Raw genomic sequence first — 16,149 nt, 5'->3', positions numbered from 1 at the left:
TGTTGGAGATCCCACGCGGGGAACTCCTCCGGCCGAAACCGTAGGCGACGCCCAAGTCGGGACGGGAACGTGGTGACGCTCCGCCAGTTCTTGGGCCCTCTGGACGGCCTTGAGTTGGAGTTTGAGGTCCAGGCTTTTGAGGGCTTCTTCCCATTCGGGCTCACTGGGGAGAGGGCCCTTTGGCAACGCGGTACATTGCCATAGCATGTGTGAGAATGAGCAATAAAGTTCTGGGCAGTCTGGGCAATTTGCCGGAATGTCTGAGAGTAGTGACTTAGTAGGCCTCGTGACGGATACGAGTCCGTTTGTAGCATTCGAAACGCGGCCGCCTGCGCGCGTTCGAGTTTGGCGTGCGGGAGCGGGTATTTGGTTCTGCCTTTTCGATAGTGTGAGGCGATTTCTTGGTAAGTGGGCAGCGGGTCATTAAACTGAATGTCCAGCCCCTCGGAGGCCGTGGGACCGTCGCCGCGGGCAAGTCCTCGCGCACGGTCGTGGGCCGTTTCATGGAGGTTAGCTTTTTGCGGGTGAATGTCTTTCCCCATGTGAGCGGGCAACCAGGAGAGGCACCGTTTGCTCTCCTTTGAGCTCGCTAGTAGTATACGCGCTACTTCTTTAGATACGTTGCCGCATTCGTAGGCCCGAATTGCGGCACGCGAGTCCGTGAAGACATGAGTAAATGTGGAGTATGCCATGGCGATGCCTACGGCTATTTGTTCTGCTTCAGCGCTGGTGCTCGTTTTAACCGATGCAGATGATCGTAACGTTCCGTTACCGTCCACGACTGCTATCGTGAAAGTGGATGTGTTGCCGTACTGGGCCGCGTCCACAAATGCGGTGGCTTCACGATCCGCGTCGATGCGGTCGAGAATCGCGCGGGCGCGGGCCCGGCGCCTACCCACGTTGTGTTGTGGGTGGACGTTTCTGGGAAACGGCGAGACTTTGTAGTTGGTCTCTAATTTCGCTCGGTAGGGTAACCGCGTGCTCGAGAAAGGGAGAAGGCACGGAGGAAGGAAACTCAGGAGAGGCCCTGACATCACTCTTTGTGAAGCTAAAGTGAAGCCGGAAGTTGGCGTTGCTCGTGGCGTTGCTCCGCCTATCGGGCCAGCTCTCCTCTCTTGTTTACATTTCTTGCGAAACCACGCCACGCTGCGCGCAACCGTGCTGCTCGGACGCGCGCGCTCCGCAGCAATACTAAACAATCGTTAGCACGTTAGCATTATTCCGCCAAAGAGGGCAAAATTCCCCGCGGATACCTTCGTCCGTTGCCATTGCCGTGGCGCGGTACATTGCGTACAGCGTTGCATGCACGTTCACTTCACAAACTTTAGTTCCTCCTGTCCCACCTGGCGACAGCAACATTCGGGAGAGCACGGTCTAGATAACGCAGCGCAACAAAACACGGAGACGAACGCAAACCTGCCCGCACGGCGCCTTTGCCACGGTACGAAACCTACAGAGCAACACGTGTGAGCGCACAGAACCAAAACAAAGCCGCCATTGTGGCCCGAAAGGCGTGGCTGCCACGGCAAAGAAATAAAAAAGCAGGAAAATGAGAACCTACTGCGTCATTTCCTCCACACTTTTCTCCTAGCGCGCGGACAGGGTAGGGCCTCTCCTCAGTTTTCTTCCTCCATGGAAGAAGGGGAGACATTGGCTTCGTTTAGGTTTAGTCTACCGGCTTTGGACGAAGATAGACGGAGTATTTGCACCATAGTCTGAGCCTCGGTCACTTCGTCGATGCTGTTGTGCATGCCTAGCTGATCAACCTTTGCTGTACTTGCTCTTTGTGGATTGCCCAAGACCTGCTTGATGCTCTTGCGCATGAGTGTGTTTAGTTTCGTCTTTTCTATATTTGTCCAGTTCTGGGCAGAGGCGACATAATTAATATGGCTCATAAGGAACGAGTGGTATACGCGCAGAAGGTTAACTTCGCAGAGACTCTTACTACGCCCCGAGACTCTGTGGATGAGTCTGATCATGTTTTCGGTTTTCGCGGTTAAGTGTTTGATCGTGTGTCCGTGGCATCCAGTGGCTTTGATTAGGAGCCCAAGAATGCGTATTTGGTTGACTCGCGGAATCTGTTGTCCGTCTCTTGTGTGTAGTGCGATCGGAAGTTCGTCTAGAGGAGTTAGGTAGCGGACTCCTTGGCAAGACTTGCGAAATAGTAAGAGTTCCTATTTCTTGGAGGTTAGTTTCATTCCTGTGTCTAGTAGGTACTCTTCTGTGGCATCTAGGGCAGACTGTAATGCCTGCTCCATGTCTTCCAGGGAGCCTCCCGGGCTCCAGATCGTAATGTCATCTGCGTATAGAGCGCAGTTTACGTTTGGGATGTTCCGTAGTTTGCCTGCAAGTCCCTTCATCACTATATTAAATAGTAATGGAGAGATGACTGAGCCTTGCGGTGTTCCGATGGAGCCCCGCGTGTAGGGGTCCGACTTAAGTTGTGAGACTCACAGTCGGGCTTCTCTGTCTTTTAGGAAGGAGCGTACGTACGCCTGAAATCTCTGACCGAGGCCGAGGCCTGCCACAGACTCCAGTACGAAGCGGTGTGAGACGGTGTCGAATGCTTTCGTGAGATCGAGGGCTAGGATGCCTCGAACGTCTCTTGTTTTAACGTTTTTGTCAATGACCTGGTTGGAAACGGATTGTGTGTCCATTGCAATGTAGCTGGCTGAATGGAAGCCAGCGTGCAGGCCACGGTAGAATAACTCTTCATCCTTGACCGCTTAAAGCTGCGCTTGTGACAGTGCGTGCGCGTTGGACTGAGCCAAAGAAAACTATCGCACGCTGCAACCGCTGCGAATGAAACAGTGGTGGCTATCGATGCAATCATGGATGGTGACTACACAGTTCTGAATACATGCAAAGTGGTATGAGCTATTGCAACACCGTTAGCTCATATGTTTCAGCACAACATTTTCTAACCTCTGAGATCATATCTTATTTTGTAACTTCAGAGGTAACATCCCAAATGTCAGAATCATAAGAAAAGGCACTAGGTTTTTTTTACTAGTTACAAAGTGTGAGCAAATTGTTGAGCAAAATCAAATTGTCATAGAATCTGCAACTTATAAATCCCAAATTAAGGGTTAATTAAGGAAAATTTTTCTGCTATACATACCTGGCTGGTGTCTTCTGCAGGAACAGCATCGGTAACCATGTCCGGTTGTTGCTGTGGAAGCAGGAGTGGTTGCTGTGGCAGCGTTGGCTATGGCACTGGCATCTCCTCTGACAGTTGCTCATGGAGCTGTGGAAGCAGGAGTGGTTTTTGTGGCGGCAATGGCTGTGATACCAGCACCTGCTCTGGCAGCTGCTTGTGGGGCAATGGCACATCTTTGGAATGGCTTTCAGACTGATACATACATAATAAGCAACACGTAAGTTAAGTACAACCTTAATTATGAAGTCACAAAAAACCAGTAGAAAATGCTTTATAAAACCTAAAACATAAAGAAAAGATACACACAAATAGCAAAAAAAGAACGGTAATCAATAATGGAACAAACTGGAGTGCTCTCCCTGAAATCAGTTGCTGATGTGACAATTATCAAAACAAATTAATATGTAAATGACAATGTACAATATTGTCGACTTAGTTTCACAATCATGAATTGCAAGAAAACAATGGGGGATTCTGCTGTACACAGTGTTGTACATGTGGTCAGCACACCATATTTAGGACTAAATAATCACGCAAAAACATTTAGAAATTTTTTGGCCTATTGGCCATGCCCTTTCCTTCCTTAAGTGTGCACTTGTCAATCACACAAGTGCGATATGTGCAGCACAGTTTTCTACACCCTAATGGCATGGTGAATTGCGTGCTGTCAGTCCCCCCTAGAATATACACACTCGATAGCCTATTAAAGTCTCCATCTGTTAATTCAACTCCTCTTAATTTGATATTTCAGTTAATTTGATCCCAATGAAGCGTGTACATTCATATGGGAGCAAACTTTCGTCATATTGTTAGTGAAATTAGCCTTTGCCGGATAATATATGAACTTGGCTGGTCATTACGCAACACACCTGGCCATACTGGTGGCTGCAATGGTGATGCCAATAGTGGCAGCATCCGTCTTGGCGGTGCTTATGGTACAGGCAATGCATCAAACTGGCATCATCTCCCTATGAAGGCACCTATTTTTGGTGTGACTCTTTAATTGCCTGAAACTAGTCGCAACAAGCAAATTTGTTATTACTGGAGGTTGCAGAGAATTCAGTAAACAGACTGGGGCCATCAATGGCCCCAATCTGTACCGTACAATACCATATAAAAAATTTTTTTTTACATGGTATTCCTCGCCCATTTTTTTGTCAATTGGTTGCCGTAGGTGAACAAAACAGATGAACAGTCTAAATACGGTACACAGCCCCAGTCGCTTCAATGCATGGTCAAGTGGGGACAACATACTGGTCTCTGAAGTGAATTATGGCACATGTTGAGGCACTGGCCAGTCTGCCCTATGCACATTTGACCAAATATACACATAGTCACAAGAACAGACCCAATTAAATTATGGGGTTTTATGTGCCAAAATCACTTGATTATGAAATACGCCTTAGTGGAGTCCGACTCCTGAATAATTTCGATTACCTGGGGTTCTTTAACCTGCACCTAAATCCAAGTACACGGGTGTTTTTGCATTTCGCCCCCATCGAAATGCAGTCGCCGTGGCCGGGATTGTCGAGGTACATCCCGAGATGGGTAATGTTGTTATCGCACGGTTTGCCGTTTACGGCATATTATTTAAATTAATGCGTGCGGTCTTTCTTCGCGAAGGAACTTCTGTATGGGCTGGTCTGTCCGTATCCCCTCATGGCCTTTCTTTTGTTACAGTCACATCCTGGCTTATACCCTGTTCACACGGGGCACTTTCGATCCCGATTGAGTTCTCTATAGCGATTGACTCCCTTAATACCACCCAGTCTGTTCATTGGCTCAACATTTGTGGCAATAATTTTACCAATAATTTTTATTGTAAAAATTTTGTGGATCCCAGTAAAACTTATGAGGTAGTTCGAATTGCAACAATACGCAACACAGTTCAACTAACGTTTCTTCCACCAAATGTGGACCCATTGCCCATGAGAGCATTTCCATATGGCATTTCTATGTTTCACTAAAATAGTTATAAATGAAATATGCCAGGCTTCCACCAAATGTGGAACAATTGCCCATGAGAGCACTTCTGTGTTTCACTAAAATAGTTATAAATAAAATATGCCAGGCTAATAATATAAAGCGCTGGTTGTAAAAATTTATTTTCCTTAATATACGCAGCCAGTTGAGCTTAAGTCCCTAGATATTTTTTGCTTAAGCAGAAAATCTAGGGACTTGAGAAACAAAAACGAAACTGGCAACCGAACCGCGTGCTCCCGCCATGCTTCAGTCTCCCGTGCTGCGCAAATGAATTCGGTGCTGCTGCTATAGTCTGCAGCAAAAAATTTGCACTAAGAACTCCAACCTTGGGCGGCCTGAGAAGAGAAGACATACGTAATTTTAAATGTGGTAACTTCTGCAAAGGTCTCTCCATGTCAAGCCAAGGGGCTGGCATGTTTGGAACGAAAGCTGTGTCAGTGATGAGGTACGTAAACACTGCACATATGAATACTTTCGCTTTTGTAGAAAACGTACTCTACTACGTCCACAGTTACATTAGATCACCTAGCTTCCTGCGTTCTTTTGAAAACCATTCACTTGAATCATTCTTAGGGGCGCGGATGACATTCATGCGCAATAGCCTTTATTCCATGTGTCATTTTCGACATCGGCGTTAAGCTTGCATGTGCGATAAATCCACTTTTGCTAACTTTCGCTATGTCTTTACGAGTTACAAGAACTACCATTGCAATCATTGTGAGCCATCAACATCGGTTCGTCGTTAATCGAAGTTGAAGCCTTTCACGAACACGTTTTGCATTCGTACTGCCTGCGTGACGCGTAAATTCGTTTTGAACTGTGCTGTTTGTTCTTCCCGCAAAGTCGCATTGACCATTGACTTGCTGCACCAGATCTGATTGATAGTGGCCTTAAACGGTTGTGGCCTTACACTGGAATGTGTGGATGCATTTACGTTATTTAAAGCAGCAATTGAAGAAAAAAGAAAAAGAAAAGACGCTTTTGCAGTGTCGTCGCCCCTATTTCACGCTGCGCGATAGCCACGGCATTTTAATCGCTGAGATGTGTGTGTATTACCACGCCGGAATTTAATGCGAACGGTAAGAAACTAGAGCGCAGCGCTTCTTGCGTTTAAATGCCTCAAATTGCAATCTGCGATCCTTGCTTATTTGAGTGCTGCTATATGCCCTCTAGCTCCAAAATGTCTATCATCACACCACTGTCGCACACTTGTGAATGTTGAAAGGAATTATATTTATCCTGATGATTGCAGCGCAGTAAGCACACGGGGCAGCTGCGGACTCGCGACATGATTATTTGAAACCTCAACAACATTTATGTATGCATCTTACTCTGTTGCCCAGACGTCAACAGTACAAGCAACAAACAGCTACACCCGTGCATGGTCAGTTCTGCGTCTGGGTTCCAAAGTAAGGTATATATATATTTCTGTGTGCCTTTAAATAAAATTGAGTTGCAATTCATTACTGTTCATGAGTGCTTCAAGTCATCCTGTGTGGTGTGCTGTGCTGTAATAATCAAAATAAATGTCAACTAACTTAACCCAAGTATCAGCTTTGCCTTCTGGTTTATTCTGTTGTGTTTGCGTTTCATTTCGGCGTTGTAGTACCAGTGGGCCTCTGTTTCAGCCGGTAGCAAAGGGCCATTTTGGCCAGTGTAGCATGGCATAAGATGAACAATGCTGTAGTATACATAGATTTAGGTGCACGTTGAAGAACCCTAGGTGGCCCATATTTCTGAAGCCCCCCCCATAATTCTTGGTAGTATACAGCAAACATTTCTTCAGAAATGCATCCCTTGAGTGTTGCTTAGACCGTTTTGTACTATGTCTTTGGGAACGGATAGCTTATTTTAACATGCTGACAAACAAACATCTAAATTATTCTGCAGAGAACTACATTCAGTATGCAGCATGAAGACTGCATTTTCAATTTTCATAGCATTTGTCAATTTTTGCCAGCATTGGGAGTCTAAAAAACTTAACTGAAGGCATTGTTAAAACTTTCCTCAGTCATGTTGCATTTGCCAAATTGGAAAATGCAAATTATCACTTTGGCTAATTTAGCTAATTTTTTTACAGTAGCAGGGAAGGCTGGGCAGACTCTTCTGGACTATCTGATTTTCAGCTACAACTGCTACATCGCTTTACAAATGCATCAAACTTTAGCACATGCTTAGAGTTGCTCATTTTTCTTATTTCCCGATAATATGAATGCAATTCTGTTCTTGTTGCCTCTCTATTGCTTTTATTCATTTGGCTTTCAGTAACATAAGTACAAGGCACTATATGAAATGCTTTTTACCATGTGAAGCTATAACCCTGTGCAACAGCTTGCCTAGTGATTTGATATTTTCAGTTTCAGCATAGCCTCTGCAAATAGTATAATCGTTATTAGATTTACCAGACATAGTACCTGGAAGTTCCAGCAGTTGCTCAAGGTGCCTGTCTATCCAGCCTGCTTTCAAAGCTCGGTTGTGATTTTCTAGCGATGCCTTTTCCCAATGCTAATGCCTTTTGGTGCTTTTCATGTTCGTGAGTGGTGAAGCGACGCTCTGCTCACGGCAGAGTGTCAAATGTGGCCACTTACAAATGCAAAAAGCATCGAAAGGCATTAGCATCGGATAAGGCTGTGCTACAAAATACCAGCCTTGATGAAGAATGTTCAACCAAGTGCAGTGGTAGTGGACATTCTCCCCGCCGTGACAATCATTGCTTCAAAAATCTATTCGAGTTCAGAAAACAAAAAACAAAAAATAGGGGGGGGGAGAAACAGAAGCTTGCCAATTGCAAGGTGTCAGCATCAAAGAATTCTTTTGTGATTAGTGATGTATACGTATTTATTACCATTATGGAACAACCGCTTCTCCACATAGCATGAGCATCATCATGGCTAATGTGAAGTGAAGCAAAATCCACATTATTTTTTTTTTCTAGCATGGTGTAACTTTTGTAACAGTTGAAAAATACTCACAAGGCCAATATTTTGTATATTTCATGTACTACATTAGCTGTAGACTATGTATCTGCAGGTCTGCTGCTAGTTTTTAATTTCGTTTTTGAATTGAAATTAACATTTGTGCAAATGTGACTTGTTACACACTTAGGAGAAGGTGCGAGAGACGACAATGCCTGATGGGGCCCTCTCTCCTATCGGTTGAAAACATGGCTGTGATTTTGTAGTGATGCCTTTTTTGATGCTATTCCTCTTCGTGCTTTTCATGCTTACTCAGCGGTCAGAACAAGCTACAATGTTCTGCTTGCATTATCAATGGGATCAGCCAACTGTAAACAATGGATGATAAGAGTGGCATAGAAAAGCGAGTGCAGAGCATCATTACAACATTCGCAGCCAAGATCTATGAAAGGCTGAGCCTACTTTAATATATAATAAAATGGCAGTGTTTGTGTTCTGTGAAGCTGAATTATTCTGGGAATTTACTAATGCTAATATCAAGAAAGAAATGTTCTGCACAAGTCCATCCTTCATGTTACGCCATGGTTATAAGTAGGAGATAGGGCTCGTAGCAGACTAGCTATACGTAGGATATTTCTTGAAAAAAAAAAGACTTCCTTTGGATATCTTTCATTTCAGTTGTGGTTATTCAAAGTATACCTGTAGGATGTAGTTTGTGCCACTAGAGAAGTGCTGTTGCTTATTGTGGCATGTGCCACTAGTGAAGTGCTGGCTTATTGTGGCATCTGAGGATATGCGGTTGTAGTGATCAAAATTTTGTTTCAGTTAATCTTTAATTTCACCATAGTATTGCAAGATGTCATGCGTATTCGACCAGGGGAAATGATACAGTTTTGTTATAACTAGAAAACTGAAAGACTGAAGCTAGGCACATATCTTGCCATCACCAAAGCTAGACTAATGTCTTTTTCTATATTCGACAACATGCAGTGTATGGCTTAACATTTCCTTTGTGTTGCTTGCAGGCAGCACTGCAGTAAAGCTGAATTTTAATAAATGTCTCTTTATGTTTGAGAATGTTTCTATTACTTCATTGAATGCCATGCAACCAAATACAGCAGCTGCAACATTTAAGTAGTCTTGTGGCAATAATTTGTCTTGTTATGGATACACCTAATTGTGGTTTTTTTGTTTGCTAAGCTAGCGTTTGGTAAGTTTCCAATTTGACGGGTTGATAAACAGTGGTAGAATATAGACTGCTGCTGAACATTTCAGCAGAGGGACTTGTCTTTATCAGTGCCTTTCAACAACCCCTTGTCGAAATGTTGGCTTCTGCGACATTCCTTGTTCAACTGCTGCTCATCACTAAAAGCCTTGATCTTCCTGTGAACTTCTGTCTTGTTTGCGTTTTCATGATTTGTGTGATTAGATTGAACAAAATAATTTTGTTTAAAGATTTCTTTTCAACTACTACTTTTTCATTACTTCATAATGTAGGGAACAAGCACGACCACAATATTGCTACCAGGTACAAGATTTCACCATGCCGCTCCCGAAGCAGTTGGAAGATTTGCACATGACGTGCAACATAAACCATCCCCGTGAAGCTCTGGCCCTGGCAGTCCATGTGCTCATGACTGAAGTTGGGTTTGAGCTAGAAGTAAGCATTTCATTATAATTTGCCTGATTTTCTTTTGAGTCCTCTTTTTTTCCTGTTTTGACTGTGTTGCTATACTGTTTTGACTTAACAAGCAAGATCAGCGCTATGATTTTAAGCAAGAATCATAACAGCTGAAATTTTTCTATCTGTACTTAACAAAATGTAAAAAGAGCAGAGTGACTTTTCAGAAAGAACTTGGTGTGGGTACACCTTTGAAACTTGGAGTAGTTGTTGGGACATGAATAATCTCGGTCTCTAATGTACAGCATCTGCATGGCTTGAATTGAAAGCAACCTCAGATAGTAACTGCGAGAACAAAAATATGTTTGCATTCGAAATGATTGATAGTCATGACTGCTACTGGTAGTCCCATCATTGTGTTAATTTATATATACATATATAATGAATTGGTTTGATCAAACTTTCTAGCAAGTAGCGATATTAATATTTACATTATTAGTACTTACAAGTATTTACTTATTAGTACTTACATTATTGCAAAAACAAAATTATAGACATAAACAGACCTTTGGTAGTTGGAACTTTTATCATCATCATCTACTATTATTATTATTATTATTATTATTATTATTATTTCATTTAAATATACTGGTGGTGACTGAGTTGCCATGACGTTCTGCTGCTGATCCCGAGGTCGTGGGTGTGATTTCAGGCTGCAATGGATGCATTCTGTTAAAGGCAAGATGCAAAAATACTTGTGTACTGTGCTTCATGTACACGTTAATGCAACACGAGAGGTCGAAATTAATCGAAAGCTCTCTACTATACGATCCCTCATAACCCACTGTGTGGTTTTGGTACGTTAAATTTTACAAGTTAATTTTAATTTCATTTATAACAAAGTTCAAGACATTTGTGTGAAGCCATGTAAGTCCATAGCCAACTAGGCTAGTATTGGACCCATTGCAAGAAATACTATTACAAACGGTCTACAGCAAATGAGACGTAGCATTTCATGACAACAATATAACATAGCAATACATTCAAGCTATCCATAACAAAAGGATAGATAACTGGGTGAGTTGGTACACTTGCTTCGTGAAAGAAGCAGTTTGAAACATGCAACATGAAGGGCAAGAAGGAGCATCAGAACAATTGTTAAATTCGTGAAACCTACCGTATTTACACGATTGTAAGTCGACTCGAATGTAAGTCGACCCCCCGATATCGCTTGACCGGAAAAAAAAAAAAAAAAACCCGAGGGCGCATTCGATAACGAAAATTTATTAGTAGCTGACATGGTCATTGGACTACTCGTCTTCACTAGTGCTGCCATTGTCATCGTTGCTGCGGTCCCACAGCGCGTCGTGGTCCAGCGAAATTTCAAATTTGGCAAACGACCGCACCAGGACATCTTGCAAAACAGCAGCCCACGCCAAATGCACCCAACCACACGCAGCCGTCAGGGAGGCTCTTTTGGCAGGTCCGGTTGGCGTAATTTCGCAGTCTTCTGCCGCCAGCCACTCGTTGTACTCACGGCGGAGCAGAACCTTAAAATTAAGGCGGAGGTCCGGGCTTATTTCATGACCACGTCGCACTTCACTGGCAGGGACCGATCATGCATTTCAGCGACGTACGCCGCAAGTTTAGCCTACAGCTCCGGAAAGCGTCCATACTTCGGCACGTGGGAAATTTCTCACTTGCCGTCACACAGGTGAAAATTTCGCTTCGCTGCAGTCACCACTCTTGCACCACCCGTTTAGAAACATCGAAATTGCGGCCCGCTGCGCAGTGATTTGTTTCTTCGGCGTAAAGGATGGCAGCCCTCTTGAACGCTGCTGTGAACGAGTGCCGAAAAATTAGTGGGCTTCCGGCACTCATGACGACTGGGGAAGCGTAGAAGTAGCACGTAGCCGAAGTGGAGCGCGTCAAGAAGTTAGTCAAATTAATACCAATGCCTTTAAACAGAGAAAGAGAAACCCACGAGCGGTGTCTGCTCTTCCATGAACTACCGATACTCCCTGCAAGCGCCGCCGTTCTGAGGGTGCCGCCGCAAATGGGAACAGCGGCGCTTTTATCAACTATCGACACCCCCCCATGAGTGTTGCGTGCACTGTAAGACTCTCAAAAATGTTAAAAAACCCTTCCGAAAAGCGAACAAACACACGGGATAGCGAAAAGATACGGGTAGGGCCATAGAGCAAACATAAAATTGTAACTGCATTGTAGCTCTCGTTGGTATGGCTTTTTTTGGCGGGGCCATGTTTTGGTTTCGATTGTAAGTCGACCCCCCAACTTCAGACTTTCAAATTTGAAAAAAGGGGTCGACTTACAATCGTGTAAATACGGTACTCACCAGATAGAGCATAGTTATTGAATGTGAAGTGTTAGTGTGGCTTTCAGTGTTAGTTGGGAGGTATAGGCTTGCAGTCCTTTGCTCAACATCATCAATTCATCAGCCTATTTTATGGCTACTGCAACAAAGTCGTCTGGCAGCAATCTTTAATTACTCCTGTCTTGCATCCTGCAACAGCATACTGTGCCTGCAAATTTCCTAATCTCATCATACCACCTAATCCTTTGCCATCCTCAACTGCATTTCCCTTCCTTATATAACTATTCTATTGCTCTAACAGAACTCTAGTCGTTTATGTATTATATTGTGATGGAGGTGAGATGTAGGCGAAGGTTATATTTACAAAATATTTACGAAGAAAGCTAGGGCAAGAGAAGATGTATGATCCGGCCCACATACAAGTGCCCTCATCGTCGTCTTCACCGCTCTGCCAAACCTCACGCTCATCCATGCATTGATTGCTCCGTAACATCACCCTCCGGCGGTAGAAGCACCATCCTGGCGCTTGCTACGAAGGTGAGGAACTAGAAGGCCAATATGACTTCAGCCAGGAAGCTTGAACAACATCACTTGGTAGCGAGGAGGTCGAAGAAGCACGGCCCTGGGGTATAATCTCGTAATTGACGATACTGAGTTGACACAGCACCTTGTAGGGCCCGGTGTAACGTGGGAGGAGCTTCTCTGATTGGCCGACATAGTGGCATGACGACCATTGGAGGATCAGAGAGCCAGGCGTGAAGTGCGCACTTCTGTGTTGGCTGTCATAACGGGACTTTTGGGAGTCTTGTGAAGCACAGAGTCGGTCGTGGGCAAGTTGACTAGCTGCATGGGCTCGAGCAAGGACATCACTGACATATTCAGTAGGCGAGTGAGGAGCTGACGGAAGGAGAGTCTCAAATGGCAATGCAGGATGTTGGCCAAACAGTAAATAAAACGGTGAACATCCAGCGGTGCCATGCCATGATGAATTGTATGTGAAAGTAACAAATGTTAATGTGCTGCCCCAGTCACGGTGATCAGGTGAAACATAAAAGGCCAGCATCTCAGTTAGCGGTCGGTTCAGGTGCTCGGTCAGCCCATTCGTCTGTGGATTATAAGTGGCGGTGACCTTATGTTCAGTGGAGCAGGCATGAAGGATGTCATCTAACACTTGTAAGAGGAAGTACCTCCCGCGGTCAGTGATGAGCTGCCGAGGGGCGCCATGATGTAGAATTATGTCGTGGAGCAGAAAGTCAGTGATGTCTGTGGAACAGCTTGTCGGCAGAGCCCTGGTGAGGGAGAAGCATGTGACGTAGTCTGTCGCGACCACAACCGATTCATTTCCCAAGATGGACATAAAGAAAGGGCCTAGGAGGTCCAAGCCAATGCGGAAGAATGGCTCTGCAGGGATATCAATAGGTTGTAGCTGGCCTGCAGGCAGTGGTCAAGGGCACTTGGGACATTGGCAGCGTTCACAAGCAGTGACATAGCAGTGCACTAAACGGTTTACGCCAGGCAAAAAAAAAAAAAACGACACTGGATGCAGGTGTATGTACGCGAGACGCCTAGGTGACCAGCATTTGGTACATCATGAAGCTGGTGAAGAACACTGAAGCATAGATGGCAAGGTAGCACAAGCAGAAGCTCTGGGTCATCTGAGCCAAGATTAAAACGATACAGAATGTTGTCATGTAGCTCAAACAGGTGAACAGAATGGTCTGGTGATGGAGCGGTCAGATGGTTGATAATGAGCCGTAAAGATGCGTCTCGTCGCTGTTTGGTGGGGATATCATCTGAAGCAAGGATAGACAGTATGCATGCATCTGATTCAGCATCAATGAGGTTGGGAGTATCGACAGGGTGACGTGACAAGCAATCTGTGTCTCGGTGCAATCGTCGTCCAGATTTGTAGTGCATAACAAGCGACTATTCTTGGAGCCGTAGTGCCCCGTGGCCGAGACATTTAGACGGATGCTTGAGCGATGAGAGCCAGCAGAGGGCAGGATGGTTTGTAATCACAGAAAAAGTTCGGCCAAACAAGTAAGGTCTAAACATAATCGTACGAAACTTCGGACGTCTCTGGCTGAGCATGGCACTGTTCGCACTTTGTCGGGGTCTGGTTGAACAATGGCAGCATTAACAAGGTCACTGAGCATAGTTATTTGGTGTCGCCCAAAACGGTACTCGGCAGAGTTCACCTGAAGATTGGCTCGACGGAGGGCTACCAGAACAGCCGATAAATGGGTGAGGTGGCTGTCAAATGTAGGCGAGTAAACAATGACATTGTCCAAGTAGTATAGACAGATGGACCACTTATGTCCTCACAGCAGAGAGTCTATCATACTTTCAAAAATTGCTGGGGCTTTGCATAGTCCGAATAGCGTGACCTTGAATTGGTACAGGTCATCTGGCATAATAAATGCAGTTTTTTCGCGGTCCATAGGGTTGACTGAAATCTGCCAATAGCCAGACCGAAGGTCGATGGATGAATAATATTGGGCTCCATGAAGACAGTCGAGGGTGTCATCGATGCGAGGCAAAGGGTAGACATCTTTACAAGTTATTATGTTCAAACTCCGATAACACAGAAATGCCAGCTGCCATCCTTCTTTTTCACAAGAACCACACGGGCTAGACGAAGGTTTGATGACGTCTTTTATAATAATGTTGTCAACCTTGTTCTGGATACCCGCCGTGGTTGCTCAGTGGCTATGGTGTTGGGCCGCGGGATCGAATCCCGGCCACGGCGGCCGCATTTCGATGGGGGCGAAATGCGAAAACACCCGTGTGCTTAGATTTAGGTGCACGTTAAAGAACCCCAGGTGGTCAAAATTTCCGGAGTCCTCCACTACGGCGTGCCTCATAATCAGAAAGTGGTTTTGGCACGTAAAACCCCAAATATTATTATTATTAACCTTGTTCTGGATGACTTGACGTTCATGATGGGATACACTATAACGATGCCGGTGTATAGGGTTAGCGTCACCAGTGTTGATTCGATGACTCATGACAGATGTTTGGCCTAGAGGGCGACCTTCAAAATCAAAGGTGTCACGATAGAATGCCAGGACGCGGTAAAGATCTTGAGCTTGCGCCTAGGTCAGATTGGGAGCAATCATCTTGTTACCTCTTCCATCACCTCTCCCTGCGATCTCGTTGAGAGACGAAGGAGCGAAGTTGGCAGAGCAAGAAGAATCGAGTACATAAAGAATGGCCAATAAAGTTACGCTTATTTTTTACCGGTTCATACGTTCCTGAAAAACAAAATTTTTCAGCACCACTGTTCAGTACGTCACCAAAGTGCGATTGCACGATACGTTTTCCAGCCATTAGATCCCATGTAAACAAGAAAATGCGCGAGGAATGGTATATAGATTCCCGCCATGGCAACTTCACCGCAATACTTGCCCACCCGTCTTGTGTGAAAACGCGGCGAGCACTCAGTTTCTCAATTTGGTACCAGGGAATCCGCAGCTTTATTGCTCACAACTTTGCCTTTGGAAAATTGTGCAAGATTATCTTCACCGATATTCCATGACATTTGCATTGTGGCACAGTAAACATGTAGTTATTCTTTGTCTGTTGATCAATTGTCGCAGTTACAAAAAGGGCACCGTACTCCACTGCTACGGCCATCAGTCTAGCCTTTGCGTCTTATCTCACGCGCTATCGCTGATAGGGCCTATGAGTGTCAACATATTGGCGGCGAGCTTCCCGCGATGGCTTGTCACTGGCCACTCTGCTGGCCACACTGCTTAGGCTGCTAGGCCTAACCAGCGCCGTTTTGTCAGGAGTCGGCAACCAAAGTTGTGGTCTCATGCCAGCTGACACAACGGCAACTTTGTGCATGGTGGCCATGTCTGTCATTATTATTTTAGCGCTAGGGGTAAGTGGCGGTGCTGCAGGCAAGTACGAAAAATTCGGCGTTGAAAACTTCGTTGGTGGCTGTTTTTGACATTCTCAATGCTACCAAATAAATATTTTGAAACCCCTGCAAACAAAAATTTGCTTGGCTATAACTAATACTGAATTGGGTGCCACATTTTCGATTTCATTATAGCAGTAGAATTACTGCTATATAGCGGTAAATTATAGCATGGCCAACCAAATTTTATATTTACCTCATTATATCCAT

The 16,149-nt window shown here is 44.8% G+C and overlaps 2 protein-coding genes across 3 annotated transcripts in view; one reads left to right on the top strand and one right to left on the bottom strand.

Moving 5' to 3' along the window:
• LOC142580174 (uncharacterized) overlaps positions 1-5,046 on the bottom strand; it is a 49,980-nt gene extending 44,934 nt beyond the window's left edge. Inside the window, exons 1-2 of the mRNA XM_075691049.1 lie at positions 4,598-5,046; positions 3,122-3,247 (exon numbers count right to left, since the gene is read on the bottom strand). Coding sequence (XP_075547164.1) covers positions 3,122-3,247; positions 4,598-4,698 — 227 coding nt within the window. The 5' untranslated portion in view covers positions 4,699-5,046. The remainder of the gene's footprint in view (positions 1-3,121; positions 3,248-4,597) is intronic.
• A 318-nt stretch (positions 5,047-5,364) lies between these two features.
• Positions 5,365-16,149, top strand: part of LOC142580162 (F-box only protein 7-like) — a 69,976-nt gene continuing 59,191 nt past the window's right edge. Inside the window, exons 1-3 of one of the 2 annotated variants that reach the window (XM_075691029.1) lie at positions 5,365-5,588; positions 6,487-6,557; positions 9,556-9,718. In XM_075691029.1, coding sequence (XP_075547144.1) covers positions 9,602-9,718 — 117 coding nt within the window. In that variant the 5' untranslated portion in view covers positions 5,365-5,588; positions 6,487-6,557; positions 9,556-9,601. The remainder of the gene's footprint in view (positions 5,589-6,486; positions 6,558-9,555; positions 9,719-16,149) is intronic. The other variant, XM_075691026.1, reaches the window with a different exon arrangement.

Source organism: Dermacentor variabilis, chromosome 1 (assembly GCF_050947875.1).
Source record: "Dermacentor variabilis isolate Ectoservices chromosome 1, ASM5094787v1, whole genome shotgun sequence".
Lineage (NCBI taxonomy): Eukaryota > Metazoa > Arthropoda > Arachnida > Ixodida > Ixodidae > Dermacentor > Dermacentor variabilis.
Note: the sequence above shows the minus strand (reverse complement) of the source record. Positions and strands in the feature narration are given on the sequence as shown.